The sequence below is a fragment of the Lontra canadensis genome, unplaced genomic scaffold (assembly GCF_010015895.1).
Source record: "Lontra canadensis isolate GAN:19392208 unplaced genomic scaffold, GSC_riverotter_1.0 scaffold91, whole genome shotgun sequence".
Taxonomy (NCBI): domain Eukaryota; kingdom Metazoa; phylum Chordata; class Mammalia; order Carnivora; family Mustelidae; genus Lontra; species Lontra canadensis.
The window spans coordinates 4,326,834-4,346,006 of record NW_022631085.1 but is presented as its reverse complement, the minus strand read 5'-3'; the positions used below and the strand labels follow the sequence as shown (position 1 = coordinate 4,346,006).

Here is a 19,173-nt window from a genome sequence, read left to right as displayed (position 1 = left end):
TGTAAATCAAATGCTAATTTATGAGTCAACAAAATTAGAATTTGTTTTTAACCCAGTATTTGCTAAGTGTGGAAATCATCTCAGTTTAAAATTAATCTTCCAATCAGTTCTTATTCTCTGAGAATCATTCATTTTGAATAAACTTGAGAAATGAAGTTGTTCAAGCTTTAAAAAAAAAAAAAAGACATTTTGGCCATTTGCCTTGGAGCACAATATTTTCTAGCTCTTTATGTCTTTTTATATAGTAATTAAAAGCCACGTGTGTTTTAAACTTCTGCTAATTCAAATTTTGATTTATAAGTGTGTCAAAATGAATATTTCAGAAACAGTGTTTACTTAAGTATTAGTTACAGTACTTAAGAATGCATCATTTTTGGAGGCTGTTAAGGATATAGTTTGCTCTGTGTTATGTTCAGTTGGAACAAATCTTCTGTAAACAAGTTAAAAAATAAATCTCCCGTCGACATATCTTGAGCTGTAAGAGCCACCTCAAGCATAGGAAAGCAGTTACATAATTTTTTCTATACAGCGTATTGTCCGTTTTTGGTATATTTATAGTACCTTTTCGCTGTGTATTTAATGACTACGCATAAAAATCCAACTGCTACAAACGAAAACCATACTCAGGAAAGTTGCTGATTTGGAAGAACTGTAAGCTGCTGTCAGAAGCACGCCATGTTTCTGTGCAGTACATCCACGGCTGTCGATTTCGTTTTCTTCCGGTCTGGAGTTCAATTCCAGTTACGCCCTCAGGGTTCACTGAAGGGCCACAAAGCAGGCCTGCTTCGCCGGCTCCTGCCCAATGCTAATGTCGAGTTGTAACTGCCCGATTGACGAGGTCTTTACCTTTAGGAGCTGCAGGGGTTCTGACCGAGTTGTCGTTGGAACCCCAGTGCCCAGCACAGTGCCTAATGCCCTGGGCCTTTAGTGTGCTCGCTGAAGATTGGTTCTGACAGCTCCATCTCCCTCTTCCTCAGCAACCCCCCTCCCCTTTCAGTTACTTGCTCTGACTCACGTTTGGCACATAAATGTCACGTTACGGGGGAAGGAATATGGTCTTTGAAGGTGAAATCCTGGCTTTGACCCTGGTCTCTCACAGTTGCTTTATCTTTCCAAGCTTGGGTTTTCTCATCTGTAAAATGAGAATGCTGCCTGCCAACAGAAAAGGCATTAGAGTAAAATTAAGGAAAGCCTCGCATAAACTTAATGCCAAGAGGAGCAGACATGGAAATATTCTTCCATTTTCTTCTACTTGTTTGTCATTTATAAGTGAGGAAACGGGATCCCTGAGAAGTTAATTGCTTTACCTAAATTCCAATAGCTATCTCTCTAGTGCCCCCCCGCCGCCCCCGGCCCCCCATTCCCAGGTTCCCTCCTAGGAGCCTGTCGCTTCCCAGAGTGAACGCTCTTCACCACTGCTCATCCCTGCCTTATCGAATGATACCACCAGCTTTTCTGTCCGCCCACATCTGGAAATCTCAGCCACCCTCAGCTCGTTATTTACCTTTCGAACAAGGCAGTCATCAGGCCTTGACATTTTGCCACTTAAATATTATTGGAACCTATTGCCCGTTCTGCATTTCCACAGTCTTAACCTCGTCCCTCTGCATTTCAGCATGAGATTTTATCAGTTACCAGCCTCTGCCAGAATTATCTTTGTAAACTACAAGTCTGTTCATATCACTGTCCCTTACGGTGCACATTCCTTCGCAGCTGTGCTCTGACTTACCACGCCAGACTCATCTTCCGCCACTCCCCGGCCTGCCCGTTCTGCAGTAGCACCGTCCGCGTGTGATGAGAAAAAGTCTGCGCCTGCAAACTCCTATTCATCCTTGAAGACTTTCCTGACTTATCCAAATGCAGTTAGATGTTCAGATCTTCAGGATCTTGTTCTACCTACTTATAGTCTCAGTTTTCACACCTGCTGTACTAATTCCCTCCCGACCTCTCTTCCCTCTCATTGGCCAAATGATTTATTCTCTCTTTAAGGGGCTCCACTGGATCAGTGAGTCTCAGCACTGGCTGCACATTAGAATAACTCTGTCGAAGACTAGTTTTGTCAAAATCTCTGGAGATCTTCCCTTTCCCGCCCCTCCCAGGATCTTTTTTTTAAGTCCCTCAAAGGAATTATCACATTGTGAGGAACGTTAAGAAGTACTTACACTTGGGGCGCCTGGGTGGCTCAGGGGTTAAGCCACTGCCTTTGGCTCAGGTCATGATCTCAGAGTCCTGGGATGGAGTCCCGCAACGGGCTCTCTGCTCAGCAGGGAGCCTGCTTCCTCCTCTCTCTCTCTGTCTGCCTCTCTGCCTACTTGTGATCTCTGTATCTTTAAAAAAAAAAAAAGAAGTACTTACACTAGACGTCAGTTCTAAGGTAACTTTCACATAAAATATGTTAGTCTAGAATTTATACAGTCTTTTTAAATATAAGAGCATTCAAGTAATCAAACCAGGAATTAAATTAGAAAAAAAAATTAGGAACAAAAACACCTTTCATAGTAAGAGTTCATCAGAGTAGTGTGTAGTGAAGTAATGTTTGTATAGAAATGTGCAGTTTTTGAACTCTCATTTTCTGGTTCCATCTTAATTGTTAAAGTGAGTATGAACAGATTGGATAAAGTATTTCCTTCATCAGTTTTTCTCCCAGTTAGAAACTGGGGGGTGAATATTGTTTATATAATATAAACTCTGAATTCCTGATATCCTTAAGCAATTTCATTTAGAAGACAATATAGAAGTAGCAATATATTATTAAGGAAGTATTGTCATATATACAGTTGGCAGGAGTTCTTAAAGAAGCAAATGAATTTTGAATTCTAACATTAGTTATTTAACAAATTACCTCCAGGAGCTTTGGAGCAAGAATAGGTGATACAAAGTACCCCAGCACTGATCCCACCCCAAATTCTGTTTCTCAAAAGTGCATTTGATTTGAAATTTTCAACTTGTTTGATCACGGGACTTAATAGTAAATCTGCTTCTGATGTAGGAAATTACTTTGTGTATGTGATTAACATTGTCTTTGAACTTCCTGATTCAAGTTTTATCTTGTCTGAATTTAGAGATTTGTTTTTACTGGCTGTTAGCCAGGTGTTTTCCTAATGTTTATAATTCAGGAGAGCTTGAAAGGGCAGGGACAACAGTTGTAGTGTTGCTGAATCATTTTTTATTGAGTTTATTTGGATATTCTGTCTCTGCATTTGGCTGATTTTATATTAAATGTATTAATTTTGATATTGATATTCTTTGGACTCTTATTATTTAGTTTCCTTTATATAGCATTGATTATATACCCTTTACTTACTAATATTTCTTGTGCATTAGTCATTAGGAACAGTTAGGTACAGTGGAAAGAGATTTGGCTCAGTACTCCACTCAGTTCAAAATAGATAATTAGCACTGATTTTGAGACTACCTTAGCCCAAGAGCCCAGCATCTTTTAAAATACAAGGTTATTATTGGTGCTATCTTGACTTCTCCATTCAGAAAAAAAGATATGAATGAATTAATAGATGAACAAGAAGACTCTCATTCTGAGGTATTTTTGTTTTCTGTCTCTGATGTCGTATCTGACAATGAAGAGGTTTGTTTTTTGAGAAGAAGAGCTATATTCCAAGTTGATCTTACTAGTGCTATGTTGTGCTTTGACCTGGTGCTGGATAATTGTTGGGTTAGTTTCCTTTTGCCATATGGGTGTGTAGGGTATTAACTCCGTATTCATTCATTCTGTCAGTTATAGACAAGTTAGTATTTTATCACACTTTCCCTAGTTAAAGCTAAATGATTGCTTTACTTTCATAACTAAATTATGACCCAGTAAAAGAATTCATTCTAATGCCATTTCTTTAACATCTCAATTAGAGGCTGTTGGATGGACAGTGTTCTTTTATGTTTGATGTTACATTCCAGTTTCAAAAGAAAATTACCAGGCAGTTAAGTGGATATTGGGTGACAGCTTACAAATTTGGTAGTAGAATGTGGGACTAGATAGAGTCTAGACTCAATCAAAAATGTTCATGAATATTAAATTAAAAATTTTGAGCACTTTTTCTTTTCCTTTTGCTACATTTTGTAAAAGATTTTCTTAGCTTATAATTTTCTTAATTTGGAGGGAACGTGTGGGAGTTTAAGGTGCTCATAATGTCAAGGAATAATAGGTTGAAAGAAGTTCTTCAAGATGAAGAAAAAATAATCCTGCATGAAAATATTTTAAAGTCTAATGCATAAAGGATCTTTCAAATCATTAATGCTAATGTTCAGAGTTTGTACATCATAGTGTTATAAGGGCAATATGGTACTGGTATCTTAGAATTAGTTTACTGTGGACAGATTTCATTTTATATGAGTAAATAATTTGAAATGAAATTCATATTTTGAAAAAATCTAGGAGCTATGTTTTAATATTCTGTAGTGAAACAGGTCATTTTACATGTAAGTGTACCTACCTAACACATCTTTTTTAGTTTTCTTTCTTTCTTCCTTCCCTCCTTCCTTCCTTCCTTCCTTTCTTTTTTTCCTTCCTTCCTTCCTTCCTTCCTTCCTTCTTTCTTTATTTTTTTCCCTTGGTGTTAGTGTAGTCATTTCAACCTCAGGCTTCTTGTTTGCCTGACCTTTTTCTGTCCCTTTACTTCCATCCTATTTATGCCTTCATATTTAAAGTAAGTCATTTATAGGCATGACATTTTTAGACTTTTAAAATCCATTCTGTCAGTCTCTGTCTTTTAATCATAATGTTTAGTCCATGTACATTTAAGGTAACCATTGATAAAGTAAGATTTTGATCTACTGTTTTACTCTTTGTTCTTGTTTGTCCCATCTCTCTGTCTCCCTTTTTTTTTTTTTTGTTTCTCTGTTACTTTTTTTTAGGTTAGTTGAGTATTTTTAGAGTTCCTTTTTAATTTTCATACTGGCTTTTGAGTTAAAACTATGGTTTTTTAATGGTTGCTGTGGGAATTACAATATATATCTTTAACGTCTCCGTGGACTTCGAGTTAAGATTGCACACCTCTCTTACAATGTATAGAAATGTAATAATGTTGTGATGGTTACCCTTCCCCATCTTTTATGCTCTTGTCATATATAGTATAAATATGTACATGATAGGCCCCTTGACATAGTGCTATAAATATTACTTTGAATAGTAATAGTTAAGAAAGCAGGAGGAAAGACAAGTCTTTGGTTTTTATCTACATGTTTACCATTTCTAATGCTTTTCATTCCTCTGATCCAAGGTCCTATCTGGTATCCCTTCCCTTTAGCCTGAAGAAATTCTTTTAGCACTTCTCGTAGTGTGTGCCTGCTGGTGACAATTTTGCCTTCATTATTAAAGGATATTTTTGTTGAATATGGAATTCTGGATGGACAGTTGGAGACTCTGCATTCTGTGAGGTTTCCTCTTAACAGTCCTGTTTTATTTTAGCAACTAACTTTGCTGAACTCACTTTTGCACACTCCCTTTCCTGTGGTGAGCAGCAAGTGAAATCTCAGTTCTGGTTTTTTGTTTTGTTTTGTTTTGTTGGTTTTTTTCCCGTAGCGGGGCTGTTGGGATTCTCCTTGCATGTGCATCATTTAGGGGATCATCAGAGACTTGGGCCGAGTTCATACACAGAATTTAGGACTTTCTCTTTCCTGGCTCATTTTTTTCTGGGAACTAAATACAGAGTCAAGAAGTAGATCCACATGTATGTAGTCAGCTGGTCTGCAATAAGGGTGCAAAGGCAACTCCACAGAGAAAAGATAACCTTTTCAACAAATGGTGTTGGATCAGTCATGTACCTTTATGCCAAAGACAGAAAACTTTAATTCATATCTCCCAGCATATACAGAAATTAATTCAGAGCAGATCATAGACTTAAATGTAAAACACAAAACTATGAAATATCTAGAAGAAAACATGGTAGATAATCTTTGTGGCCTTAGATTAATCATACGTTTTTTAGGTACAACACTAAAAACATGAAAAGAAAAAAATCGACAGGTTGGACTTCATCAAATTAAAAACAGGTGCTTTTTATAAAACACTGTTAAGAGAATAAAAAAAAATAAGCCATAGACTGGGAGAGAATATTTGCAAATCGTATATCTGATAAGGGACTTTTGTCCAGAATATATAAAGAGCTCTCAAAACAATAATAAGAAAATAAATATATTCCATAAATACTAAATATATTTTAAAAAGGAACAAAAGATTTGATCAGGTACTTAACCAAAGATGATACACACATGGCAAATAAGCACATTAAAAGACCCTCAGCTTCATTAGGGAAATACAAACTGAGATCACAGTGATAAGGGGCTCAGAGTAGCATAGGAAGATCCTAAACTCCCCTCTTTCCAGACACACAACAGGTTTACAGCTACATAGGGAATAATTTTCCTCTGAAAAGCCCCCGAGAGCTAGGTAAACAGTAGCCTCCACAACAAAAGACAAAAGAGGCATCATGAAGGGTGGGAGGAACAGCCAGTCAGGGTTACCCCATAGTAGGAGGGAACCCCCAAGGGCAGAACACTCACTCAAAGCATGAAAGGATTATGCCTCATACCAGGCACCCCAACCCTTGGGGCAAGCACCAGAATGACAAGCCCCCAAAATATCTGGTTCTGCAAATCAATGGAACTTAATACTAGAAGGATCCTAGAACTACAGGGAATGGAGATCCTGCTCTTAAAGGGCTTTTGTGCAAAAACATTCATTCTGAGATCCAGCACAAAAGCAACAGGTTGAAAAGCACCTAGACCATAAGTGAGGGAGAACCACTTAACTAGTTTTAAAGCAGCTGCTAGAGAGGCAGGAATCTGCAGGGACTTTATCTGAGGACAGAAATACTGGTGGATGCCATTTTTGCAATCTCATCCTAATTTGCCAGTGACTGAACTGACTGGTTCTATTTTTGGTGCCCTCTCTCTAGCCTGCTAGCACCAGAGGGTGTGCTCTTCCCTACCCCATGTCTTAACTGGGCAAGGCAAGTGCCTCACGCCCCACCCATCCTGCTCAGCATCCCAGCCGCAAAAGGGTTTGGTTAACGCCCTGAGCCCCAACCCACCCCACACAAAGACCAAAGCCACAACTAGGAAAGTCAAGTGGCCCAAACCCCTCCCTCCCTGAGCAGTGGCTGAACTACAAGCAGGCCGGGTGAGTGCCCTGAGTTCTACCCTTCACACATAGCAACCACATCCCTAAAACAAAGGCAGGCACTCACAACCCGTAAAGGGACACATATGGAGTGCCTGGTTCTGGTATCCAGGGGAGACTGTGCTTCTGGGTCACATGACAGAGCTTCGGCACAAAACCGTGCTTTCAGAACTCGGGGAGGAAGATACAGATACAGTAAAAAGAAGATGAAGTAAAAAGAAACATCTGTATCCCAATGTTCATAGCAGCAATGGCCACAGTCGCCAAACTGTGGAAAGAACCAAGATGCCCTTCAACAGATGAATGGATAAAGAAGATGTGGTCCATATATACGATAGAATATTATGCCTCCGTCAGAAAGATGGAAAGAACACCCAACTTCTGTATCAACATGGACGGGACTGGGGGAGATTATGCTGAGTGAAATAAGTCAAGCAGAAAGAATCAATTATCATATGGTTTCACTTACTTGTGGAGCATAAGGAATAACACAGAGGACATTGGGAGAAGGAAAGAAAAGTGAATTGGGGGAAATCGGAGGGGGAGAAGTACTGTGAGAGACTGTGGACTCTGAGAAACAAACTGAGGGTTTTGGAGGGGAGGAGGATGGGGAAGGGTGAGCCTGGTGGTGGGTACTATGGAGAGCACATACTGTATGGAGCACTGGGTGTGGTGCATAAACAATGAATTTTGGAACACTGAAAAAAAAATGAAAAAAAAAAATAAAAAGACTCATGGAGGTATTTGTTTTGGCTAATACATATAGACAGAGAGACAGGCAAAATGAGAAGCCAGAGGAGTATGTTCCAAACCAAAGAACAAGGCAAATCCCTAGAAAGAGACCTTAATAAAAGAGAGATAAGCAGCCTATCTGATAAAAAGTTCTGAGTAATGGTTGTAAAGATGCTCAGTGATATCAGAAGAGTAAAGGAACACAGAGAGAACTTCAACAAAGAGAGATAGAAAATATAAGAAACTACCAAACAGAAGTTATAACGGAAATAGAAAACACTCTAGAGTGATTGAGCAGCAGCATGGATGAAACAGAAGTAGGACTGCGTGAGCTGGAAGACAAAGAAATGGGAAACACCCAGACAGAGCAGCAAAATGAAGAAAAGAATTGTGAAAAGTGAGGATACCTTAAGGGATCTCTGGGACAACCTCATGCATACTAACATTCACATTATAAGGGTCCTAGAAGGAGAAGAGAGAGAAGGCTAAAAAAAATTATGTGAGGGCGCCTGGGTGGCTCAGTCAGCCAAGTGGCTGCCTTCGGTTCGGGTCATGATCCCAGGGTCCTAGGATCGAATTCCATATTGAGCTCCCTGCTCAGGAGAAGCCTGTTTCTCCCTCTCCCTCTGCTTGCCACTCTGCCTACTTTTGTTATCTATCTGTCAAATAAATAAATAAATCTTAAAAAAAAAATTATGTGAAGTGGGGTACCTTCAAATAACTTATTTGGTTAACATCCAACTCTTGATTTCAGCTCAGGTCATGATCTCTGGTCCTAGGGATTGAGCACCCCTCCCCACACCCACCCCGGTTGGATGCCACACTCAGCAGGGTGTCTACTTAAGGATTCTCTCTCTTCCCCTCCCCTTCCCCTCCACCCGCACACGCTTTCTCTCTCTGTCTCTCTCAAATAAATAAATCTCTAAAAAGTTAAGGATAGAATCTTAAAAGCAGCAAGAGAAGAGCAACTGTTACATACCAGGGGAAACCCCATAAGGCTTTCAACGAGTTTTTTACCAGAAACTCTACAGGCCATAAGGGAGGGACATGACATATTCAAAGTACTGAAAAGAATAAAAAACCGCTGACCAAGAATTCTCTACCTGGCAAGGTTATCGTTCATAATTGAAGGAGAGATTAAGAGTATTCCAGAAAAGCAAAACCTGAAGGGATTCACCACCACTGAACCAACCTTATAAGAAATGTTAAAGGGACTTCTCTAAACACTGAAGGAAAGGCGCTAATTAATAAGAAAATATATGAAAGTTGGACACCTGGGTGGCACAGTTAAGTGTTTGACTCTTGGTTTCAGCTCAGGTAGTGATCTCAGGGTCATGGGATTGAGCCCTGTGTCAGGCTCCACACCCAGTGAAGAACCTGTTTAAGATTTCCACCCCCTCTCTAAAATACATAAATCTTTAAAAAAAAAAAAAAAAAGAAAGAACGAAAAGAAAAGAGAATATATGAAAGTAAAAATTCCACCAGAAAAGGTAAATAAGTAATAAAGGTAGTGGATCATCCACTTACAAAGCTGGCCTGAAAGTTAAAAGACAACAGTAGGTGTTTTTTTTTTTTTTTTAAGATTTTTTAAAATTTATTTGACAGAGAGACAGAGATCACAAGTAGGCAGAGAGGCAGGGAAGCAGGCTCCCCGCTGAGCAGAGAGCACGATGTGGGGCTCGATCCCAGGACCCTAGGACCATGACCTGAGCCGAAGGCAGAGGCTTTAACCCACTGAGCTACCCAGGCGCCCCAACAACAGTAGTTTTATTAAAAGTACAATAGTAAAAGGATATATAAAATAAAAAGATATAAAGTGCGATATCAAATATATAAAACATGGAGTGGGAAGTAAAAATATAAAGATTTGGAATGCGTTAAAAATTAAGTTACTATCAAAATTAACAAGTCTGGAAACAACAGATGTTGGCTAGGATTCAGAGAAAGGGGAACCCTCTTATGTTGTTGGTTGGCAGCTACCCTGGAAAACAGTATGGAGTTTCCTCAGAAAGTTAAAAATAGAACTACCCTATGACCCAGCAGTTGCATTATTAGATATTTATCCAAAAGATACAAATGTAGTGATCCAAAGGAACACATGTACCCCAGTGTTTATAGCAGCAATGTCCACGATAGCCAAACTATGGAAAAAGCCCAGATGTCCATCAACAGATGAATGGATAAAAAAGATGTGGGGTGTGTGTGTGTGAGTGTGTGTGTGTGTGTGTGTGTAATGGAATATTACTCAGCCATCAAAAAGAGTGAAACCTTGCCATTTACAATGACATGGATGGAACTAGAGGGTATTATGCTCAGTGAAATAAGTCAGAGAAAGACAAGTACCATATGATTTCACTCATACGTGGAATTTAAGAAACAAAGCTGCTGAGCATAGGGGAAAGGAAGGAAAAATAAAATAAGATGAAAATAGGGAGGCAAACCATATGAGGTGCTGTACTCTAGGAAACAAACTGAGGGTTGCCGCAGGGGAGGGATTGGTGGAAAGGGGTAATTGGATGATGGGCTTTAAGGAGGGCACTTGATATAATGAGCAGTGGGTGTTATATGGACTAAATTCTACCCCTGAAACTAATAATACAGCATATGTTATCTACAATGAATTTAAATAAAGAGTTTTAAAAATTTAAGTTACCATCAACCTAAAGGAGACTATATATAATAAGATGATGTATGAACCTCATGGTAACCACAAAGAAGAAACTTAAATATACAAAAGAGAAAGAGAAAGGAATCTAAGCATAATGCTAAAGAAAATAATCAAACCACAGGGAAGAGAGAGAAAAGAAGAAGAAGAGAGAGACCACAAAAACAGCCAGAAAACAACACAATGGCAATAAGTACATACTTATTAATAATTGCTTTATTTTTTAAAAAAGATTTATTTATTTTTAGAGAGGGTGAGAATGAGCATGTATGAGCAGGAGGGAGGGGCAGAGGGAGAGGGAGAGAGAGAGAATCTCAAGCAGACTCCCTGCTGAGCATAGAGCCCGACATGGGGCTTGACCCCAGGTCCCTGAGATCACCACCTGAGCAAAATCAAGAGTCAGACATTTAACAGACTGAGCCACCCAGGCACCTCGTAATTGCTTTAAATGTAAATGGTTTAAATGCCAATCAAAAGACAGGGTGGTTGAATGTGTAGAAAAAAGCAAGAATTTTCTATGTACCGCCTATAGGAGACTCACTCGGAATGTAAAGACACACAGTGGAAAAGGAGACCTTCCATGCCAATGGAAATGAACGCTGGGGTAGTTGTACTTATATCAGACAAAATAGAATTTAAAACAAAGACTGTAACAAGAGAGTTGTAGGATACAGAAGTAATAAATAGAAATTTGTACATGTCTATACCCTGATAATGAACTATCAGAGAAATTAAGATGATAATCCCATTTACAGTTGCATCAAAAGCAGAAAAATAACCTAGAATAAATTTAACCAAGAAAGTGGAAGACCTATACTCTGAAAACTATAAAACACTGATGAAGGAAATTGTAGATGGCATAAATAAATGGAAAGATACGCTGTGTTTTGGGATTGGAAGAATGAAGATTGTGAAAATGTCCGTACTACCCAAAGCAGTCTACAAATCAACCAATTCACTGCAATCTGTATCAAAATTCCAATGACATTTTTCACAGATGTGAAACTAACAGTTCTAAAATTTGTATGGAACCACAAAAGACCCAAAATAGCCAAAGCATTCTTGGGAAAGAGAACAAAGCTGGAAGTATTATACTCTGGAATTTCTAAATTGTACTGAAAAGCACTAGTAATCAAAACAGTGTGGTACTGTCACAAAAACAGACATAGGTCAGTGGAAGAGAATAGACCAGAAATAAACCCACACCTATATAGTCAATTAACCTATACAAAGGAGACAAGAACATGCAATGGGGAGAAGACAGTCTTTTCAATAAATGGTATTGGGAATATTGCACAGCTGTGTGCGCGAGAATGAAACTTGATTGCTTTCTTAAGCCATACACAAAAATGAACACAAAATGGATTAAAGGCATAAATGCAAGACCAAAACCATAACACTCCTAGAAGAAGACGTAGGCTGTAAGCTCTTTGATATCAGTCTTGGCGATATTTTTTTGGATATGTCTCCGTAGGCAAGGGCAGCAAAAATAAACAGATGGGACCCCATCAAGCTAAAAAGCTTTTGCAGAGTGAAGGAGACCATCAACACAATGAAAAGGCAGCCTGCTGAATGAAGGTCATTGTAAAGCCATGTATCTGATAAGGGGTTGATATCCAAAATATATAAAGAACTTAGGAAAATAACAACAACAACAACAACAACAACTCTGTCCATTAAGTATGGACAGAGGACCTGAATAGACAGTCTTCCCAGGATGACGTACAGATGGACAACAAGCACATGAAAACATACTGAGCATCACTGATCACCAGGAAAATGTGTTATCAGAAGTACAATGAGATATCACCTAATACTAGTCAGAATGGCTGTCATCAAAAAGGCAAGAAATAACAAGTGTTGGTCAAGTTGTGGAGAAAGGGGATCCCTTGTACACTGTTGGTGGGAATGTAAATTAGGGCAGCCACTATGGAAAACCGTATGGGGTTCCTCAAAAAATTAAAAATAGAATTACCCTATGATCCAGGAATTCCACTTTTGGGTATTTATCTGAAGAAAATAAAAAAACTAATTGAAAAAAAATATATATATATACTACCTTTATGCTTATTGCAGTATTATTTACAATAGCCAGGGCATTGAAGTAATCCAAATATCGATCAATAGATAATAAATGGATAAAGAAGGTTGTATGTACGTGTGTGTGTGTGTGTGTGTGTGTGTGTATAATATTACTCAGCCCCAAAAAGGAATGAAATCTTGTCTTCTGTGACAACAGGACCTCGAGGATATCATGCTAAGTGAAATAAGTCAGACAAAGGCTAACACTGTATGGTTTCACTTAGATGTGGAGTCTGAAAAAATGAAACAGAAACAGACCTCATAGAACAAACTGGTGGTCGAGCGGGGGAAGGTGGGACTGGTAAAATAGGTGAAGGGAATCAAGAAGTAAAGACTTTGAGTTATAAAATGAATAAGTCTCAGAGACGTAATATGTAGCATAGGGGCTGTAGTCAATAATATTGTAATGATTTTATATGGTGACAGGTGGTAACCAGACCTATTGTGATGATCATTTTGAATATATAAAAATACCAAATGACTGTCTTTGTTCATCTGAAACCGGTATAATATTTCAAGTATAATTCAATAAAATAATACATAAATAAAACCACACTGAGTTACCATTTCACACCCATTGAAATAATTAAGATGAAAAAGATTGACCATAATTGTCAGCGAGGATGTAGAACTACTGGAATTCTCCTTCACTGCTAGTAAGACTACAGAATGGCATAATCACTTTGGAAAATACTCTGTTAGTTTCTTTAAAATCTAAATACTCAGTTGCCGTATGATCCACTCATTTTACTCTTAGGTATTTATTATGCAAGAGAAGTGAAAGCATATATCCATATAAATCCTTGGACAAGAATCTTCATAGCACTTTTATTTGTAATAGAAACTGAAAACAACTCAAATGCCCATCATTAGGAGAGTGGGTCAATGAACTGTGATTGGGAATTAGGAAATGCTACTAAATAGGCAACAGTTTGGTGAAATGCTTCACCCCTGCATAATGTGGACCATCCTCCTTTCAGCTTTCAGCTTTCTTTTTTTTTTTTTTTTTAAAGATTTTATTTATTTATTTGACAGAGATCACAAGTAGGCAGAGAGGCAGGCGGGGGGGTGGGTGGGTAGCAGGCTCCCTGCTGAGCAGAGAGCCCGATGGGGGGCTTGATCCTAGGACGCCGAGACCATGACCTGAGCTGAAGGCAGAGGCTTAACCCACCGAGCCACCCAGGCACCCCTAGCTTTCAGCTTTCAATAAGCTTTCTTGCTGCTTACTGCTCAGCCCCTAAGCCAGGTCGAGCCCCACATCAGGCTCCCTGCTCAGCGGAAGGCCTGCCTCTCCTTCTCCCACTCCCCTCTCTTGCTGTCTCTCTCCTTCTGTCAGTTAAATTAAAAAAATAAAATCTTTTAAAAGGATAAAATCTTTAATGACATCAATAACTATAACTTTCTTTAATCCACAGTATTAAAAAATTATATAAAATACCTTTCAACTTATATTTACCTGGTAAGTGCTATTTTAGATAGGAAGCCCATTATTCCTGTGTGTTGGACAAAGAACCCACGATCCAGAGAAAGTAAATGAATTGTCAGTAGCTTCACAGCAGTGAAGCTGGACTAGAACCCAGGGTTTCCATTTTAACATTTTTGTGTAACTTGGAGAAAAATCAACGTACCATCTACTTACACGTTTTTACTTGACAGTCTCTTCGGCAGGCCGCATTTAAGAGAGGTCTCGGACGCCCGTCGCCAGTCGCTGGAGCACCATGGATCCCCCAGGGGCACTAGACACCGAGGATGAGCTGGGGCCATTAGCCCATCTTGCCCCGAGTCCTCAAAGTGAAGCTGTTGCCCACGAATTCCAGGAGCTGTCCTTGCAGCCCAGCCAGCACCTGCCCCCTCTGAATGAGAGGAAGAACGGTGAGGTCTTCAGCATGCGCGGTGGGGATGGGTTTAAAGACTCCCCTTTTCGTGAGCCAAGTTGATTACTATTTGGTAGTTAATTTTTTTTTTTTTTTTTGGCTGGTTACATTGGGCAGCCTGTTACAAGCGGAGAGCCTCATTGGGGTGTTGGCTGGTTTTGAGTAAGGCAGACTCTACTTTGTGTTCAGTTCTTTCATTATTCCCCTAGTAAGTATCTGGTAGCAGTATTCTCCTCGCAAACAAGCTCTGGGTGCAACCATGCTAGCACCAGGTTTCACGCTACAATGACACTGGAGGGTAGCCTGCAAGACAGACTGAGGCTTGGACCAGACTGCCCTCCCCTTTCCCGGTCTCCAGTGTGTTGCACCTTAGTTTCAGAATTGACAGCCTTTAAGCTATTTGGATGATCACTAAGAAAACGAGAATTTCTTATTTGAATATTTTTCTATGAGTGGGTATAGGATCTGATCATATTGTCATTCTTTGACTGCTTGTCATTGTGTACAAAATGAATAGTTTCTATTCATTTGGTATCTGTTCAGGAAATTTTCATTGGTCACAGAGACTTGTCAGAGTCTCCGGAAAATATAGTACTGTCGACTTTTAACGTAAATAAATAAGGATAGATAATAGGCACTTAATTTTAATACTTATAACGTAAAAACTAACAAACATAAAATGTTAAAATTTGTGAACACATCAAGCATATATATTAAAAGGGCCACATTAAGAATGTCAGCCGAATTTATTGTGCTTTCTGTAGTTCTGATGAGTTTTACATTTACAGATCGACGTTTTTAAAATTTTGGTTTTAAAAGCCAGAAGAAATGAAACCATTCCCTTCTAGAACACTTCCTTATGTACCTTGTTGCTTATTTTTCTGGGTTCTGTTTCCCAGTCCTTTTCACTATTGGCCTTATCGTATGCAGGAAAATGATATGCTGTGATTCTCCGATCTTTAGTACATGTATTCAGAGTATACTTGTCTGCTTCAGATAGGGCCTCTGGTACTTGTTCTTGGGCATAACCCTTGTCAAGTGTGAGTGGTGTAAAGCAACATTTTGGCTTAAGTGCTATTAGACATTTTAGGCTATAGAACCTTCCATCAATTAGGGGCCTTCCTTTCTAAGACTGGCTGACAGAGTATAACCATATTTACTAAAGCATGACTAAGTGTCATCAAATCTACTTAGTACCTTTAGACCTGTGTCATGTTCAGATTATTATCCCCCCAAAAACATATGTGAGTTGCACCAGTATAAAACTGTAGGAGTATACAGTAACTCAAGACAATGGTCATACGTAGCAGAGGAGGGAAATGTGTTGCGCAAGTTTATACTTTGTGGTGATTTACTTGATGAAGCACACCACATTCTCTTGCAAGAATGTTGTCTTAAATATGTATGCCTGAATATAAGGTTAGCCCGAATATTAGGTAGACTCCCTATATAAATTTTTAGGAAGATGGAATAAAAGGTAAAAATTTTAGTTGAGTCATTTAGTTACATGTATATAACTAAAATCACATTTCGTGAAGCAGTGCAACAATATAGAAGGATTGCTTTATTCACCGTCATATTTCATAGAACCAGCTTGCTTACACTTTATCCATGAATCTTTGCGAGAAGTGCTTTTTTCTTTATCGTCAGCAAAACCCCTTGGCATCATCCATCTAGCACTAAAATCCAGGGTGTATCTTCATTTCTGACTTTTGTGTCTTGAGGTAGAGTGGTTTTGAGTTCACGCATGATCTGACATGGGAGATTTTATGTCTAGACTACCATTGACGGACCAGTGGGGTTGGGTGCGTGTGTGCATTGTGTGTCTTGCACTTGTATGTTCGCAGTCTCTGTAACATAATCACTCGTGTGATTTGTGGTTGGTCATAACATTTTATGTGGCTGTAGTTCCTGTTTTAGAATATAATTATCTGTTTTGCTTTGCATGAGTAGGTAACACTGTCACTGCCCTAAAACGTACAGGGTACAAGTGGGTCACAGTGAAAAGTACATCACCTCCCAGTCTTTCCCCTTAGCTACCTAGTTACTTCCTCAGAATTAACTACTGTTACTTGCATCCCTTCTGACCGAATAGCATTTTTCCACTTTTTTAAAAGCAGTTTTTCAAAGTCTTGTTTTATAACAACACTCAGTACTTTCAATTTTAAGGTTATAACCTGGGACTAGTTAATGTGTTGGCTTTGTTTTCCCCCCTTTTCATGATTCCTACTAAGATATTTTTATAAACATCCTAAAACTAGCTTTGAATAGAGTTAATTTTTAAGCAAATATGTTTTCCTCAGGTACATTTTTGTTCACTATTAAGTATATGAGAAAGTATCTTATAATCTGAGATGCTATGTAAAGACTCAAAAAGCAGTTTCCTTTTTTCTAATAGGTGACATCAGGAAGTTAAAAACCTTACCTTATATTCAGGCATACACCCCAAGTTCAGACTTATGATATATTAGCCTGACTTGTGTGTATATTCCAAGGCATACTGGAATCCTTGTACAGCTATCAGAAATCTACCTTTTTTTTTTTTTTTTTAAGATTTTATTTATTTGACAGAGTGTGAGCACAAGCAGGGGGAGCTGCAGGCAGAGGGAGAGGAGGAAGCAGGCTCCCCGCCCTGCTGAGCAGGTAGTCCGATGTGGGGCTCGATCCCAGGACCCTGAGATCATGACCCGAGCCAAAGGCAGATGCTTAATGGACTGAGCCACCCAGGCACCCGAGAAATCTACCTTTTTGATAGTTTTATGAATAGAGTGGAATCATATCAAGCAATAGGGAGATAAAAGAACCATAACTGTCTTTCCTTACTTTTTTACATTAATTCTTCATTTTTTAAGTTTTCTTAGTGCCATGTTTAGGTCATATCATACATAAAATGTAGGTCTTGGCCTCAAAATGAATTAATACAAAGTACTGTTTAGATTATGAAATAGTCAGATTTAGGTATTTCCTTGGTGATTGTGTCTCATTTTTAGTCCTAAGCATTTGAATTTCACTTGTTTGAATTCTTTCCTTTTCGAGTTGGGGAATATGAAGATATTTCAGTTTGGATTAGTGTATAGAAGGATCATGTCACCAAATAGTTTATAAGTAAACCTAACGAGGACAGAGAGGTTGACACCTAGGCAGTGACGCCAGGGTCTTCCCTTATATTTTTGACCAATATTTATGTTGGTAATGCAGCGGAATAGCAGACAATTCCTGCTGTTGCAGGAAATGGGAAAGATGTTTACCAAAGAAAAGCTAGGGCTTTCCTTGACCCCTGAATGTGGCCAGAATAATTCCGTAACTGGAGGTACCTCAAAAGTAAGGCAACCAGTTAGACCAATAATTCTTCCCAGCAAGGGAGTCCTTAGTAAAGGAAGCATGGATATACAGTGATGGACCTTTAATGGAACAGTGCCTGCACAGGAAAATTGAGCTCTGTTTGGGTGTTTTACACAATATTAGCATTCCTTCAGATGGTAAACACAGGCAGTAAAAGGGAAATCAGTCTAAGGGATGGTTATTTTTTTATTGTCAAACTAGGAAAAGCTCAGGTGCTGTAAGTTGAATATAGCTTTATAAAGGCAAGGAGAGACAAAGTGGATCGAAACAACATGCCTGAAAGAGCCCAGCTCTGCCTCGTGCCCCCACTTAGAGGACCACAGGTAGGAAGCTTATAGTTGTATGTCTTGAGGTCATTTGCAAGACTGATAAGCATGCTGGTTGGTGAATTTAAGCTTTTAAGTCACTGCCAGCTTTATCTTGCAGTAAAGCAGATAAGTCGACAGAGATTCCCCCCCTCCCTTTTTAAAAGAGTTTGGTATTTTAATACTTCTCGGTACAGCTCTGAAGATGAGGCTCGGTTATGTTAACATGGCCATGGATACACCACAGCCCAGCTGTCACTAGTATCAAGTAGGTGGAAAATAGTATCTGCCACTTTTCCCTTCCTGTATTAACAGGCTTTTTGAAATGGTATTTGCTTTGAAATCGCGTGTTTTTAGGACTCAGGAGGAAAGTTCGTTGTTATTCTTATTTTAAACTTTGGTATTTCTAGTCACTGCAGTGGTTGGGTTTTTGAGTTAATGGTCCCATTTTAAATTTTTGTTCCTAAGGTTTTCCATCCATTAAATTTATCACAATGAATAGTTTTAGACCATCTCTCAGTCTGTTCTAGAATGATCATACTAGAGAGAAAATAATTCATTCACAAGTTTCTTGCATACAAGGGAATGCAAGGTAGTTCTTTGCATTGAATTCAGTACAGGTATTAATACTTTTGCAGACAGTCAGGTGAAATTTGCCTTGCCATGAAACCCAGCCAAAGAAAATTGCTTGCCTCGTACCATAGAAAATAAATGGTATTTGCTCACGGCTGGTCTTTCCTTGATGTTTTACCTTGAAAACATTTCCCCACTCCTTGTTAACCTACCTGTTAGGCTTATGTTCACTCCAGGTGTTTGAAAATGCCCAAAGGTGATGAGCATTTGTCTGAAACAGAGCCCTGTTTCTTAGCATGTAGGCAAGATGGTATGGCTTACTGGAGATTGGTGAAGAAAGAGAGAATATTTCTGTTTTCCTCTGGAGTAGACAACCAGACAGGATGTTCTCAGAGTGTCATAAATGGGAAGGAAATGAATAGATGCTAAATGACCAAGACATGGAACTATAAGAAATAGAAATGAATA

At 38.9% G+C, this 19,173-nt stretch overlaps 1 protein-coding gene across 5 annotated transcripts in view; it reads left to right on the top strand.

The window, feature by feature from the left end:
• Positions 1-19,173, top strand: part of MRTFB (myocardin related transcription factor B) — a 254,690-nt gene that overhangs the window by 124,947 nt on the left and 110,570 nt on the right. For all 5 annotated transcript variants that reach the window (XM_032836271.1, XM_032836275.1, XM_032836272.1 and 2 more), the window contains exon 3: positions 14,268-14,483. In XM_032836271.1, the coding sequence (XP_032692162.1) occupies positions 14,330-14,483 (154 nt within the window). In that variant the 5' untranslated portion in view covers positions 14,268-14,329. The remainder of the gene's footprint in view (positions 1-14,267; positions 14,484-19,173) is intronic.